At 43.7% G+C, this 13,100-nt stretch overlaps 1 protein-coding gene across 2 annotated transcripts in view; it reads right to left on the minus strand.

The window, feature by feature from the left end:
• Window positions 1-9,367: 9,367 nt before the first annotated feature.
• Window positions 9,368-13,100, minus strand: part of PROSER1 (proline and serine rich 1) — a 269,213-nt gene continuing 265,480 nt past the window's right edge. For both annotated transcript variants that reach the window (XM_085621763.1, XM_085621762.1), the window contains one exon: window positions 9,368-11,289. In XM_085621763.1, the coding sequence (XP_085477889.1) occupies window positions 11,164-11,289 (126 nt within the window). In that variant the 3' untranslated portion in view covers window positions 9,368-11,163. The remainder of the gene's footprint in view (window positions 11,290-13,100) is intronic.

Here is a 13,100-nt window from a genome sequence, read left to right on the forward strand (position 1 = left end):
CTCAGCTGTAGGGCCCCCATGGACCTCGCAGTCTCGTTTTCCTTCTTGAGCTGGGTGAGCTTTTCGTCCACCGTTGCTCCGAACAGTGTCTCTCCGTTGAAGGGGGTGCCGAGGATGTTGTTCTGCACTTCCGGTTTGAATCCCGAGATTCTTAGCCATGCATGCCTCCTCTCTGTGACCCCTATGGCCATGAGTCTTGCTGAAGTCTCTGCCCCATCCAACGCCGTCTTTATACAGGAGTTGGCGATGTTCTTGCCTTCATCCACCAGGTGAGAGGCTCTCTGGCGGTATTCTTCGGGGAGGTGCTTTACTAGCTCCCCCATCTCATCCCAGTGTTGGTATTGGTGTCTATTGAGGAGTGCATTCGAATTCGCCATGCGCCAGTGCATTGCGGCGTTCCTCTCGACCTTTCTGCCTGTGAGGTCGATCCTCCTGCTCTCTTTATCCGGAGGTGGGCCCGAAGTTGCTGGAACGTTGGCCCTTCTCCTGGCCGTGGAGGCTATGATGGAGTCTGCGGTGACGCTACCCTTGATGTAAGGTGGGTCCAGGGAGGAGTGCTTATATTTCTTCTCTGTCCTGGGCGTGATCGACCGGCAGGTGGCAGGCTCCTTGAAGGCTTCTCTCCCCTGGTTCATCACGCTTTGTAGCATGGGGAGGAACTGACTCCTAGTCTGGATGGGGAGCAGTGTTTCGACGAGAAAGTCGGCTTTCGGCCTCTCCTCGTCGAGTTTGACGCCGAAGGCCAGTGCTGCGCTCTTCACCACCATATTGTATACCCCGATGTCGTCGGGTGGCGAAGGCCTCGAGGGGTACGTGTCCACGGGCTCCTCCGGGTTTTCGGTGTCGAGATCGTGCCATTCGACGTCGTTGCTGTTAGATGCCGCCGATTCGAAGAACGACTGTTGGTCTTCTTCCTCGGCTTCTTCCTCATAATAGGGCGCCTCTTCTTCTTCGAGATCCCTTGTCAGCCCTTCGGCGTCGAACTCGTCTTCGACCTCGACGACTTCCGCCGATGAAACCGTTGGAATCTTGAATTCCTTCATCCTGGCGTCGAACTCCTTCTTCCTTTGAAGGATGTTCTCCATTTCGGCCTCGAGCCGCCTCTTCTTTTTCTCCATTTCGGAGATGCTTTCGGCGTCGACCGCGGGTCTTTTCGATGAAACTTGCGTCGACGTCGAACGTTCTTTCTGCGTCGATCGGCCCGTTTCATGGGATGATTTCGACGACCCTTGCCTTTCAGCGTCTTTCTGCACCAGGGAGTCCTTTTGTAAGGATCCGCTGGGCCTTTTGTCCGAAGTTCCCCCTTTGGACGTCGAAGTTTTCGGCGCCGGGGCTCCCTTCGTGGACCTTGACTCAGTTTTCCTCGAGTCACCCTCGTGCTTTCGAGGTGTTTTTTGATTTGCGCTCGACGATTCTCTTACCTCGTCTTCTTTTTTCTTGTCGGTCTCTACGACCGTGAAGTTTTCGGCTGTCTCGGCGACGTTGTCCTCGTCGTCCGTGTCGAGGCCCAGCTCATAGAGTGTCGGGGGTTTCCCTTTGCCATCCATGTTGGCGTTGGCTCTTCTCTGCCTCTCTCTCACCCTGAGTGTCTTCGGCGCGAAGGCTGAGCAGGCGTTGCAGTCGATACTCTGGTGATCCACCGGTAGGCAGAGGTTGCAGACCGGATGCTGGTCTTTCTGCGCGAACTTGTGGTGGCAGTTTGGGCAGAACTTGAATGGCGTCTTGTCCATTTCGCTCAGGGTCTCTGAGCGTGCATTCTCCAAGGCTGTCGAAGAAAAAAGCTCGCTGGTCCTCTTTCTTCGCGCTCCTGATGAAATCTGTTCTATTCCGGATGTCTTCTCTTGATTCTATCGATGAAACTCGCTTTTCTTCCTTCTTCCTCCGAGTGAATTTCTGGAGCTTCCCGATGACGATCCAGACCCAACGGCGGAAAAAAGAATCTGAAGATGGCGCCCCAAAGGTGGGACTTCCGCAGGAAGCACGACAACGTCACGGGAGGTGCACCAAATGGTGGACGTCGACGCCCACCTGGGCTACAAAAAAAAAAAAAAAAAACAAAGAAAAGACTACGAATCCGGACCCAACCACAAGATCGCGGAATAATGCACAGCATAGTGAATCCAGAAAGATTCACGCTGCAAAACCTTTTATTTTGAAAAGTTGTCACGAATTAGAAAATGACGTGCCATAATAAAAGACTTCATAGCTACATGTAAATGTTAAAAAACACAATCGGACAAGGTTGTATGTCAGTTTAAACCACTGAGTGAATTTAATTATAAGAGTGCTTACTGGTAAGTAATTTACCTCCAAGCGCTTTCGAATAAGATGCACGACGAGCTGTTGAATTCAGACCAAAAGCGGCTTACAAGTTAGGTATTTCTTTCTGAAGATCTCATGCTTGAAAATGGCTCTACAATCCTAAACGTGTTATTGTGCTTCCGTGTGTTATTCATGGGTTAAAATATGTTCTTTACTTCCTGCCTCAAGGGTCCTGATTTATTTAATCATGTTTTTGATAAGTGTGAGCGATATTATCTGCAGTTTAATCTAACTAAGCACGCTCCTAGAACTCTGAGCACGGATAAAGTTAAAACATTTCTTCTGATCTTAGAAATGATTCAGTGCAATATAATCCTGAGCCCATGTCGTTTATCTCATTTTGTACTTTAAGTTCACTGACAGACTTTAATAACCTCTGATTGCAATGCTAACCAGGAAGTGAACAAGTCACGCCCCATGCAAGTCATCATTTTCACATGCCATGGCTGTCTGCCAAAATTAGTGAAATATTGTGACTTCAACCTGGACTGATTTTCGACATGGCTGCTGTGTCTCTGACAACAAGATGTGCCAAAAAACATTGGTAAAGCCAACGGGTCTCGCTATGTAAGATCTATTAGCTTTGTCAATGTGTTTTTAGCCATGTTGTACTGCAGCATGGCTGTTGTGCCGCATGGCTGAAAGTGAAACAAGCACTGGCATAGCCAATAGGTCTCACCTTTGGGACCTTATAAGTGTTTAGCCATGCAACAGTTGTTGTTGCACCAAGGATATTGTGCTGCATAACTAAATACTTATAAGGTCCCAAAAGCAAGACCTATTGGCTATGCCAATGCTTGTTTCCATAGGAGGGTGCTAGTCTCCAAGCTGATTTGCACTTCTTTTTTCTGCAGACTTTGTAAATTGTGACAGAGAATGTGATCTGGTGAGATTTCAGCCTAGCATGAAAGCTTGTTTCTATAAGGGCTCATTCAGGGTGCCCTGGTATTTTGGCAGGAAATACTGCGCCCAGTAAATACTGATACTGCTGGAAGCGATATTTACTGGGTGAGTAATAACCTTCCTACTCAAAATTAACCTCAGAGGAATCAGGATTTACACAGCAATATTGTATTTTTCCCCTCCAAGCTCCAAAAATGAAATATATATGTGGTATTTTCACAGCACCAATTGCACTAGGCTTTATCTGACCAAAAGAAGCATTGCAATAAAGTGATATTAATGTACATATTGTTCTCCCAAATCAGCTGCAAAGCACTAGTTTGTGGCTGAATAAAACTTTTTCTAGCTATCTCATCAAGAATTTTCAATTCTATTAAGGACACATAGATGATTAAGCTTTTCTTTCTTTTCCCAAATTACGGCAACCAATCAGAAAACAGTAAACACAAAAAAATACATTTCACACATTTTACCCCCCCACATAGTCCACCAATCACAGCCTTCACTGCTCCTCAAATATGACCAGCGCCATCTTGACTGCCACTCTCCTACTGTATGCTCAGTCTCAACAATTCAACCATGAGCAACTAGATCCTCAACTGAAATCAGGGATCGCCAACTCCAACACACAACGGCAGCCCTGTTCTGATCCTCGTAGATAAAGATCATTGAGCCTCAGAATGATCAAAGCCCCCAGGCTTGGTGTTTCGGGACCGAATAAGGGACACGTACACCACCGTTGTTATGAGGGATTAACGTCGGCTTCTTCTCAGGTTCGGCACCGTCTGGGGATTAGCTTCAGCTCCACCTCCGTAAAAGAAAGTAGGAAGGATAGAACGGGCGTCAGCTCTGTTTAACAGTGAGATTTGTTAATGGGAAAGGAGGTGAGGGAAAACACTTGTGAATCACTCCTTCAACACGGTGAGGGGATTTCAGATTAGGAGTGTGTAGTGAGAGTGCAAGGGGTAGGGTATTTACAAATAAATGAGAGCAGCTGGGGAACGCCGGGCTATTTAGCGGTGCTCTGCCTCCTCCCAACCCAGCCCGCGAAGCGCTCACGTACCTGGCCGAGCCACGCTCCTCCTGGGGCGTGGCTGGACGAAACGTGTTGCCATTGGCCTCCGGGCTCTCCCACGGCGTCTGGCAGTCCTTCGGCACGATTCTGCTTCTCTCTTTTCTCTCGGCTTCTTCCTCCGTCTCGGGCGTCTTCTCTGGCTTCCGGGTTCTCCTCTCTGGTGTCGTCACACACTGGCAAGGGGGAATCCCATACCTTTATTGGTCCTGGCAGTGGCGCGTCAGCAAGAGGGGGCGTGTTTTTTCTCTCTCGGCCTTCCCAATTAAAGGGACCGTCATATTCCTCGGGTTGGTGCATAAAGGATGACGTGGCCCATTCCTCCGGCTGTATGGAGACAAGAAGGAAGATAGGGATGTCGGGATCCACCAGTCTACTTCAGTCCCCTCCTCTCCCTGCCCCGACCTCCCTTTGTCACACTTGGGTACACTCACTTTTGAATCTGGCCATTATCTTTGACAGCTAACGTATAGCGTAAACTTTGTCACATATACAGTAATAATGCATAATACCACATATAACCCATCCCATTTCACCTAGAGCAACACAGTCAATGGGTGGGCAACATACACCAATCATTAAAACAAAATATGGTGTTTGCTGTATTGGGAGGAATAATCCTCGCTTCTGTGTACTTAATGGAATTGAACAATCTTGACACGATGGGTGGAACTTTTTTTATTCTGTCAGGACTAGATGCCCAGACTAAGATCGTTCAAAGATGCCCCACCACCACCAAAGCTACATCCACAATAGGTTTATGATAAAAAAAGTACAGAAAGTAGATTATTTCGACAAATTGGCCACATTCATGATATCTTCCAAGCATGAACCCACAGCATAACGTTTTAAGGTCATGGCTCATCTTATGGAGTGCGCACCAAAAACAGAAACATCAATCCCAGCCTCCCCCGATAACCATCGTAACCGCCTAGCTAATATGGCCAATGATACATGTTTAAATGACTTTTTTAAGGCAATCAACAACTGACCTGAAATGTCCAGCCTATACATCCTTGTAACATCTTTGAGGCAACGAGCAACACATTGCTTATAATGGGAAAGGAAAGCTGGGCAGTGAATATTTGTAGGATTTGTTTGAATACATTTAGTAATGTACAACGTCACACCATGAGGAGAAAATACTCTACCTGTTAAGTCCAGTGCAGGAACATCAGACACCCTTTTACACAAAATCATACATAGGAGCATGGTTGGCTTATTTGACAGGTGTTTACGAGAAAGAACAAAATTATCTGGCCGCTCAAACCAAATTAATATCCCACATGCTATTGTAAAAGGTCTAGGGGGATTAGAGAATTCAATACCTCGTAACAGTTTACTTATGATAGGGGACTCTCCAATAGGATGACCATCCTCCTGAAAATGTCCAGCTGAAATCACAGACCTGAAATTGTTCGTAGTTCTATAAGCTAGCCACTTGTCACTAACTCAGACAAGTACTTTACCACCATGGTAACAGGGGCTGCCATAGGATCCAAACTTTGTTCACCACACCAATGACCCCACCAAGCCCAGGCTGAAGAGTATCTTTTATGTGTACTTTTCAACCATGCCTTTTGGATGAAGAAAGAAGCCTCTTTCAAAAGTCCTGACATCTGCCAACGACTCCAAAAGTCTAGATGCCATGAGTCACAGTAGATTGGATTGAATTAGAGGGTGATGGAGCCCAGCTGGATCCATGAGGATCGTTGGGAAATTTGACAAAAGAATCAGAGGCTCGCAAGCCATCTTGAAAAGGACTGGAAACCAAGCCTTAGTCCTCCACATAAGAGTTATAAGAAGGCCCGGTAAATACACTGCTATCACCAAAATGCAGTGCAGGAGGCAAAACTGCCAAGAGTAATTGGAAATTTCCACCAACATTCATGACCTCGCTCCACCGAACTTGTTGATATAATGGATAGCTGAGACATTGTCCAACCTCAACAAATTCGTAGCTTGCCCTGTATGGCGACAATGTCCTAATTTCAAACGAGCCAGCAATGAGCTCAAGACAACTGATGTGTATCTTAAGTTCGTCTTGTGACCATCTGCCCTACAAGGAGAATGTTCCGCACATAAAAGATGGATCTCTTCCATTTTGAAATGCCTATATAATATAAAGTGGTTGAACTCCCTCAGGTTTAATACCAAATGGTAACCTCTACCTTTCGCAGGAAGAAAAGGGTACTGTGGAATCCTCTTGGGTGAGGAGAGGACAAAGAAATTGCCCCTTTAGTATGAAGATATTTAATTTCAGCATCTAGGAAATTCTGCTGTGTCTGGGGAAACAAGGAGAGGGTGAGATCTGGTTTCTTGGACTGGATTACCCTAAAACTCCAACTTGTTACCTTGCACTGTGTCGAACACCCATGCATCTTGTGATAAAGCCCAAGTGCGAAGGAATAGTTGAACTCTCCCCCCAGTATTATAATAAGAAGATGGAATGACGCGTACCTGTAATTCCTAATGTTTGTTTCACAGTACTGATCACCTCTCTTTGGCAATGGTATCTATCTCTGAGCCCGCGATAGCGGGATTGGAAAAAAGGTTCCTCCTCTGGCATTGTCTGTCCAGGTTTTGCAACTACTGGGGTGGAATTCTCTGTGGGGATCTGAGTATGAGGATTTGTCTGGACATCGTACTCGATAGTGCCAGCCGCAGCCAAAAAGACCAGGTTGAAAAACCTTTTTAATTTACATTTGGGCCTTGTCTAAGTCTGTAAAGGTCTTCATAAAGTGTCCTAACTCCCAGACAAAGTGATCATGAAAAAGGAGGCCGTCAGCCACTGGACTGGCTTCCGCGATTACCAGTTTCAATACCTTAGGGTCTATTCTCAGTAATATAGACTTACTTATGGCAAACAGTAGACATAGCACTGTTGGCGTTACACAACTGGCAAATGGCCTGTTTGGGCCCAGCCCACCAAAACACTGGGGTCAATAGGGACATTCGTTTCTTTCATCTAAAAGCCCATCTTTAGGATTTTCATCAAGGGGCCAGACATGTGCCTCAGCTTGTCTTGGCATGCTTTCGAAGATTTGTCCAGACTTTCTTAGGATCTCTTGAAATTGTTTTCATAAAAGTGTCCATATGGGGATCCACCTCAAAGGATTCAGCCACCTTACAATTCTTTCTCGAGGGACTTGCGCAGCTGAGCCGGCATATATTCCACAACCCCCTCAAATAGAGTCCATTTAGATGACCTCAGAAGATATCGTCTGGGTTGAAGGTAGAAGTGGGTGTCTTAGGATGTTTAGATTTACACTCCAGCCTCACCTTACTAGGCCCAGAGGGGTCTTGTGAGGAATCTGAGCGAGTGGAATCAGGGTCGGAGTCAGTAGAGCTAGGTCTAGTTTGAGAAGGTGCATCATAGAAATTGCTTGCCACCACATATTTGATGTGGACTCTAGGATAGGATTTGGCCTGCCTATCCATAGCCTCCGTGTGCGCCCACGTTGTACACAGCTGAGAAAGGCCTGCAAACTCCTTGTCACTGGCAACCATGTGTGTTTTGCCAGAGGACCCTGCTATTTTATGTATGTTTGAGCACATAGCTGTGTAATTCACTTGAAATAGGCTGAAGTGCTTTAGCTAGCGCTTTATTCACTGATTGCTGTAATGAATCGTCCAGAGTCTCAACCAGTGCTTCAGCAAAGTAGGCATCTGGGCCCCCTTCTTGTAAAATTACGGATAGCCTACCATATCAAAATATGACTGATCTATAATTATAATAGTAACAGGTTACAAATCCCAAAGATTAAATTGGGAGGGCAAATCCTCAATGGGCCAAAGGCGTTAATATGGCTAATAAGTAGGATCATTATGATGCAAGATGTGAAGTGAGTGGCCAGCTTGAATCCATTGGCATAGCGAACACGTTTTGTTTTGTGTTGCTAAAAATGCAGTATGACCATGTTCTCAATATGCAGCCAGACTCCAGCAGGAGAGCAAAGTCTTAGGCCTATACGCTCCCCTTCCATGCAGTAGCATCAATTGATTATTGGAGCCCGACCACGGTATGTCTTCTGAATGATTCGGAACTGGCGAATTGAGCCGCGCATTCAATTGATGGTGAGAGAACTGAGCACCCCCCAGTTAGAGGGAGCGCAGTCCGCCCATATCTTCTGCTCCACTAAGCAATTGAAGACTGTTGTCTGAACCTGTGGGGACGGAAAGAACCAGCAGTGCACAAAGCGTTAGGGGTTGGAAGAGGGTTCCCTGCCCTAATTAGCAACCATAAGCAGAACTGCCGGGGGCGATGGGTGCCTGCAGTTGCGTGACTAGATTCTCGAACCAGTGGGGTAAATGACATAAATCAATATATCTACAGAGGATATAGAAGACAAATCCAGAATAGTGATCAAAATCAAGGCAAATAGCAAAACTTCCAAGTACATGTATATAAATACAAGAGACAACAGCACTTATCCTGACTGCTGAGCAGCAAAGAAAGAAGCAGTGAAGATGGTGATGGCTGTATTTGAGGGGCTCTGAAGGCTGTGATTGGTGGACTATGGTGGGGTAAAACGTGGGAAATGTAGCTTTTGTGTTTACTGTTCTCTGATTGGTTGCTGTTTAATTCAGAAAAAGAAAGAAAAGCATAATTTGAGCCTCCGGTCCTGACAGAATATGAATTGCTGCAGGACGTGAAATGGAGCAGTAAGAATTTTGCACTTCACTGCCTCATTGTACTTGCACATGTCAATATCATAGTGGTCAGGCAAACAAAAGATACTGAGAATCTTTCATAATCATGTTCCTCCTACATTTGGTGCTGTTTCTAAGCAAAGTAGAAATGATTTAAAAAACTGTAGCAGAAAAACAAATAGGTACTGTAACTGCAGAAACCTTAAAGGGGCAGCGCCCCATTACCTGGCTAGTCTGCCATTGCTTGTTTTTTTTATTTTAGAGGACTTCATGTGTCTTATATTACAATTTCTGAAATAAGTAAGGGTACAGTATCCTAATGGACTCACTGATTTTTTAATTTTTTGTAAAAAAATTTTTTAAAATCGATCAGCAAATAGAGAAATCTCATGACTGAAAAATAGATGCAGACAACGATTGACCATTTACACGGTTTATTGAACTACAAAACTGCGTGCATTATTCAGTGTCCATTTCCAATGACATATACCTTTCACAGTGCCCAAGTCTTTTTGGAGACTTCAAAATTTGTTAAAAACCAAAGTGTGAACCAGTGCAAAAAACCAGGATACAACCATATAGTATATCAATAAATAACCGTTGTACACCATATTTTAAATAGATTTAGCCAACTTAAAAATTTCAGTACAATGACCACCTAAAACCAAGTGGATCAAAACGTTGGGCTGCGCATGTGGTTTCACCGGAAATCGTATGGGTAAACCGCAGACATACAAGAGGCAAAGTGCATGCTACAGAGTCTAATGGTCTACTAAATGTTACATGGTAGTTCAAAAGTTAGTGACATTTGTATTCTAAATATTACCACATATTTTTCAAATCTTTATGTTTAGCATTTTGCATCATTTGAATATCAAAGAATATTTCTTTATGTTATGTGTGTGGTGTGCTTATGCAACAACATGTATAAAGCACTAAAGTTCTGTTCACATTTTCAAGAGCCTACTTGTAGTCAAATGCACACTTGGGGAACCTTAGAGCACCAAAGTTAGGCAGTGTGTATAAGCATACATTATAAAACAGTTTTCATTACGTATGAGCAAAAGCCACATTACCTAATACGTTATTATTCCACTGTTCTATCTACTGCTAAAGGCTATATTGTATCTTTTCAATCCCTTCAAGCAGTGTATGGAGCTCAAAGGAGCAAAGACTAGCATCAAAGTCTCAAACAATAAACATTAAAGTATGCAAAATTAGTCAACACCTGCTTGCGAGGAGGGTATACAATGAACGCCCCAAACACAAGATTTTGATGGTTACATTTAGAATCCATTTCCAATAGAATTGAGATGTGCCGTTTTGTCTCAACATATTTTCCTTTAAATGGATCAAAATCAAGTCTCGAAAATTGCATTAATGCAGTTATCCATCTTTCACCATCCTTTAGAAATAACATGTTAGATTAGCTAGCAGAGGGGACATCTGATATTTCTACAGCTGTAATGTAAATTACACACATGCATTATGTTTTATTCTTCTCACATCCCGAGGGGCAGGGCAACATAAAAACAAAGTTCCGCACTGCAAGTTAAATATATAAAAATCCTTTTTAAAAATAGTCCATACCTTCTATTTTTGCTGGTTTCACATTTTTGCATCTGCCTATATTAAAATATATTTCGGTCAACATTCTGCTAATATATGTCAGCATTTATTGTTGAGGGTTTTTCTTCCTACGTAAAACCAATTTAAAAATACCTACCGCAAAAATGTAGACACACTTCTAACAAAAGACTTGTATGTTATTTCCTTGTACATATCCCACCTCAGACATGAGGACCCACTTAGCACCAAATACTTATGTTACCAGGGTATTGGTTGCCAAAAGCTGCAAATAATAGTGCACTGTCCACATTATAACAAGCTACTACATTTAAATCCGGTACCTACCTACCAAATTCATTTATGTAGGTTATTTAACTTAGGACCAAAAACGATGAATAAGAATCACAGCGTGCATCAATATGATACTGAACTGTAGTTTTATAACTCGCCTGCTCAGTAGAATTGACTGAACAGTTTGATATATTCTGATCTGAAAATTGAGCCACTGACGCTGCAAAAAACAGTATTCATTGGCCTGGATCATTGCCCATGAAGTCTCCAATCCCTCCACAAAGGTTGATTTCTGTTACTATGCAGGCATCTGTCTCCTTGTTCAGTGGGTAGCGAAACACAATTTGTGTTTATTATTGCCATCCGCGCTGTGGCATCCCAGCTTGTAACGAAAACGGTGCTCCTGGTGAAGCAGCGTAGTTAACAAGTCCATCTGCCTGGACCTGGAAGTTCTCCAAAGCAGCTGCAGCTGACTGGGCCTTAAACAAAGCAAAAGAACAAGGTGAAAGTGAGCAGACAATCTTTACATAAGCAAGTTTAACGTCCAACGTGAAGAAGAAGCATATGAAACAAGCAGTGGCAAAGCCAATGGGTCTCGCCTTTGGGATCTTATAATTTTTTAGCAGTTGTTGTTTTTGCACTAAGGATTTTGCTTTGGATAATTAAACATTTTTTTGCTTTTATTGTATATGGAAATAAGCTTTCTAGCAGTTTGGCTTATCCCTGAGTTAATGTGTAAAGCGTTTGCGCAAAACGTACATAGCAACACCATACCCTCCTTTAACTACATACTATATCTCAAGCTGAACTAAAACTTAATGTAAAGAATGTTTAACAAAATGGCAAGCAGAGAAGTTAAGGACAATGTAGCATTTTGTCAAGCTGTGAAGTGGAATCCTTTAGCAATGCATCAACACCTTGTTTGAAAAAGACTCCCAAGTGTAGCCGCCATCTAGTCTGGACTGGTGTGAAACGTCCGAACAGTTACTACCTGTGGTTAAATGGGAGTCTGCCAAAGTTGAATAAAGACAATGGTTTCCTCCTCATAAAGATCAGTATCAGTGTTAGGAGAGGCAAATGTGGCGTCACTGCAGTTGCACATATGGGTGAAGTTTTAAAAGAAATTTAGGATGTTTGTAGCAGTCAAAAGCAGAGACCAAAACAGAGATGTTCAATAATGAAGTCAAAACAAAAAAAGTTATTTGTACAACAAAAAGAGAAGCAGGGTTGTTTGGCGTTTAGTAAATGCTTAATTTAATAATAACCGTGACAGAGGGAATTGCGAAAATGAGCTCCAATTAGATAAAGTATTTTACTTGTGGACGAGGTTGGCTTTAGGGAAACAGCACGTGAGTTCAATATCCAAAAGGCCCGCGCTATATTTATTTTTTAATAATAAGCCGGAAACGTTTAAGAACGAAAATGTTTCTAAATCATGTACGAGGATGGCTTTGATGAGAGAGCACCTAAGTTGAAAATGCAAAAGGGCCGCGCTCTATTTATTTCACAATTATGCGCCGGAGATGTTTGTTTAATGCCTAAAAAGTGTATCAATTGTGGACAAGGCTGGCTTTGAGAGAGAGCACGTGAGTTCAAAATGCTAAAGGGCCGCGCTCTAATTATTTAATAATACCGCGCTCTAAATGTTTGTTTAATAACGCAAAAGTGTACAAATTGTGTACGAGGCTGGTTTTTGTGAGAGAGCAGGTCAGTTGAAAATGCCAAAGGGCCGCGCTCACACGCCACATGCGTGCTTGTAAAAGTAAAACAAAATCACACTGCTGGCACTGCAATGATGTGTTTGCTGGGGCCGCGCTCTATTTATTTAACAATAATGCGCCATAGAGGTTTGTTTAATGACTAAAAAGTGTATCAATTGTGGACGACGCTGGCTTTGAGAGAGAGCACGCGAGTTTAAAATGCTAAAGGGCCGCTAATAATAACACGACAGAGGTGTGTGTTTAAATAATGAAAAAGTGGTGTGCGATGTGTGCCCGCTGTAAGGGTGCCCGCGAGCGATGCGCTTAATGAGCCATGACAAGAGAGGAAAACCAGATGGCGCCTGTGCGCGTAACCGCAAGCTTTAGGCCACAAGCAAAAGCGTGTGGTCAGCTTTTTGAAGCCCCCTTACTAAAAGTCTCGCCAAACAGTGCATGCGCTGCCTCAGGCGAGACCTAAAAATACTTACATGGAGTAAAAAGCTGGCTACAAGATATTGTGGATGGTGATGTAATCGACCAAAGAAACATTGCAAAGCAAGCAAACCAGTAACAAGGGGAGTAGTCCAAAC

This window comes from Triturus cristatus, chromosome 8 (assembly GCF_964204655.1).
Source record: "Triturus cristatus chromosome 8, aTriCri1.1, whole genome shotgun sequence".
Taxonomy (NCBI): Eukaryota; Metazoa; Chordata; class Amphibia; order Caudata; family Salamandridae; genus Triturus; species Triturus cristatus.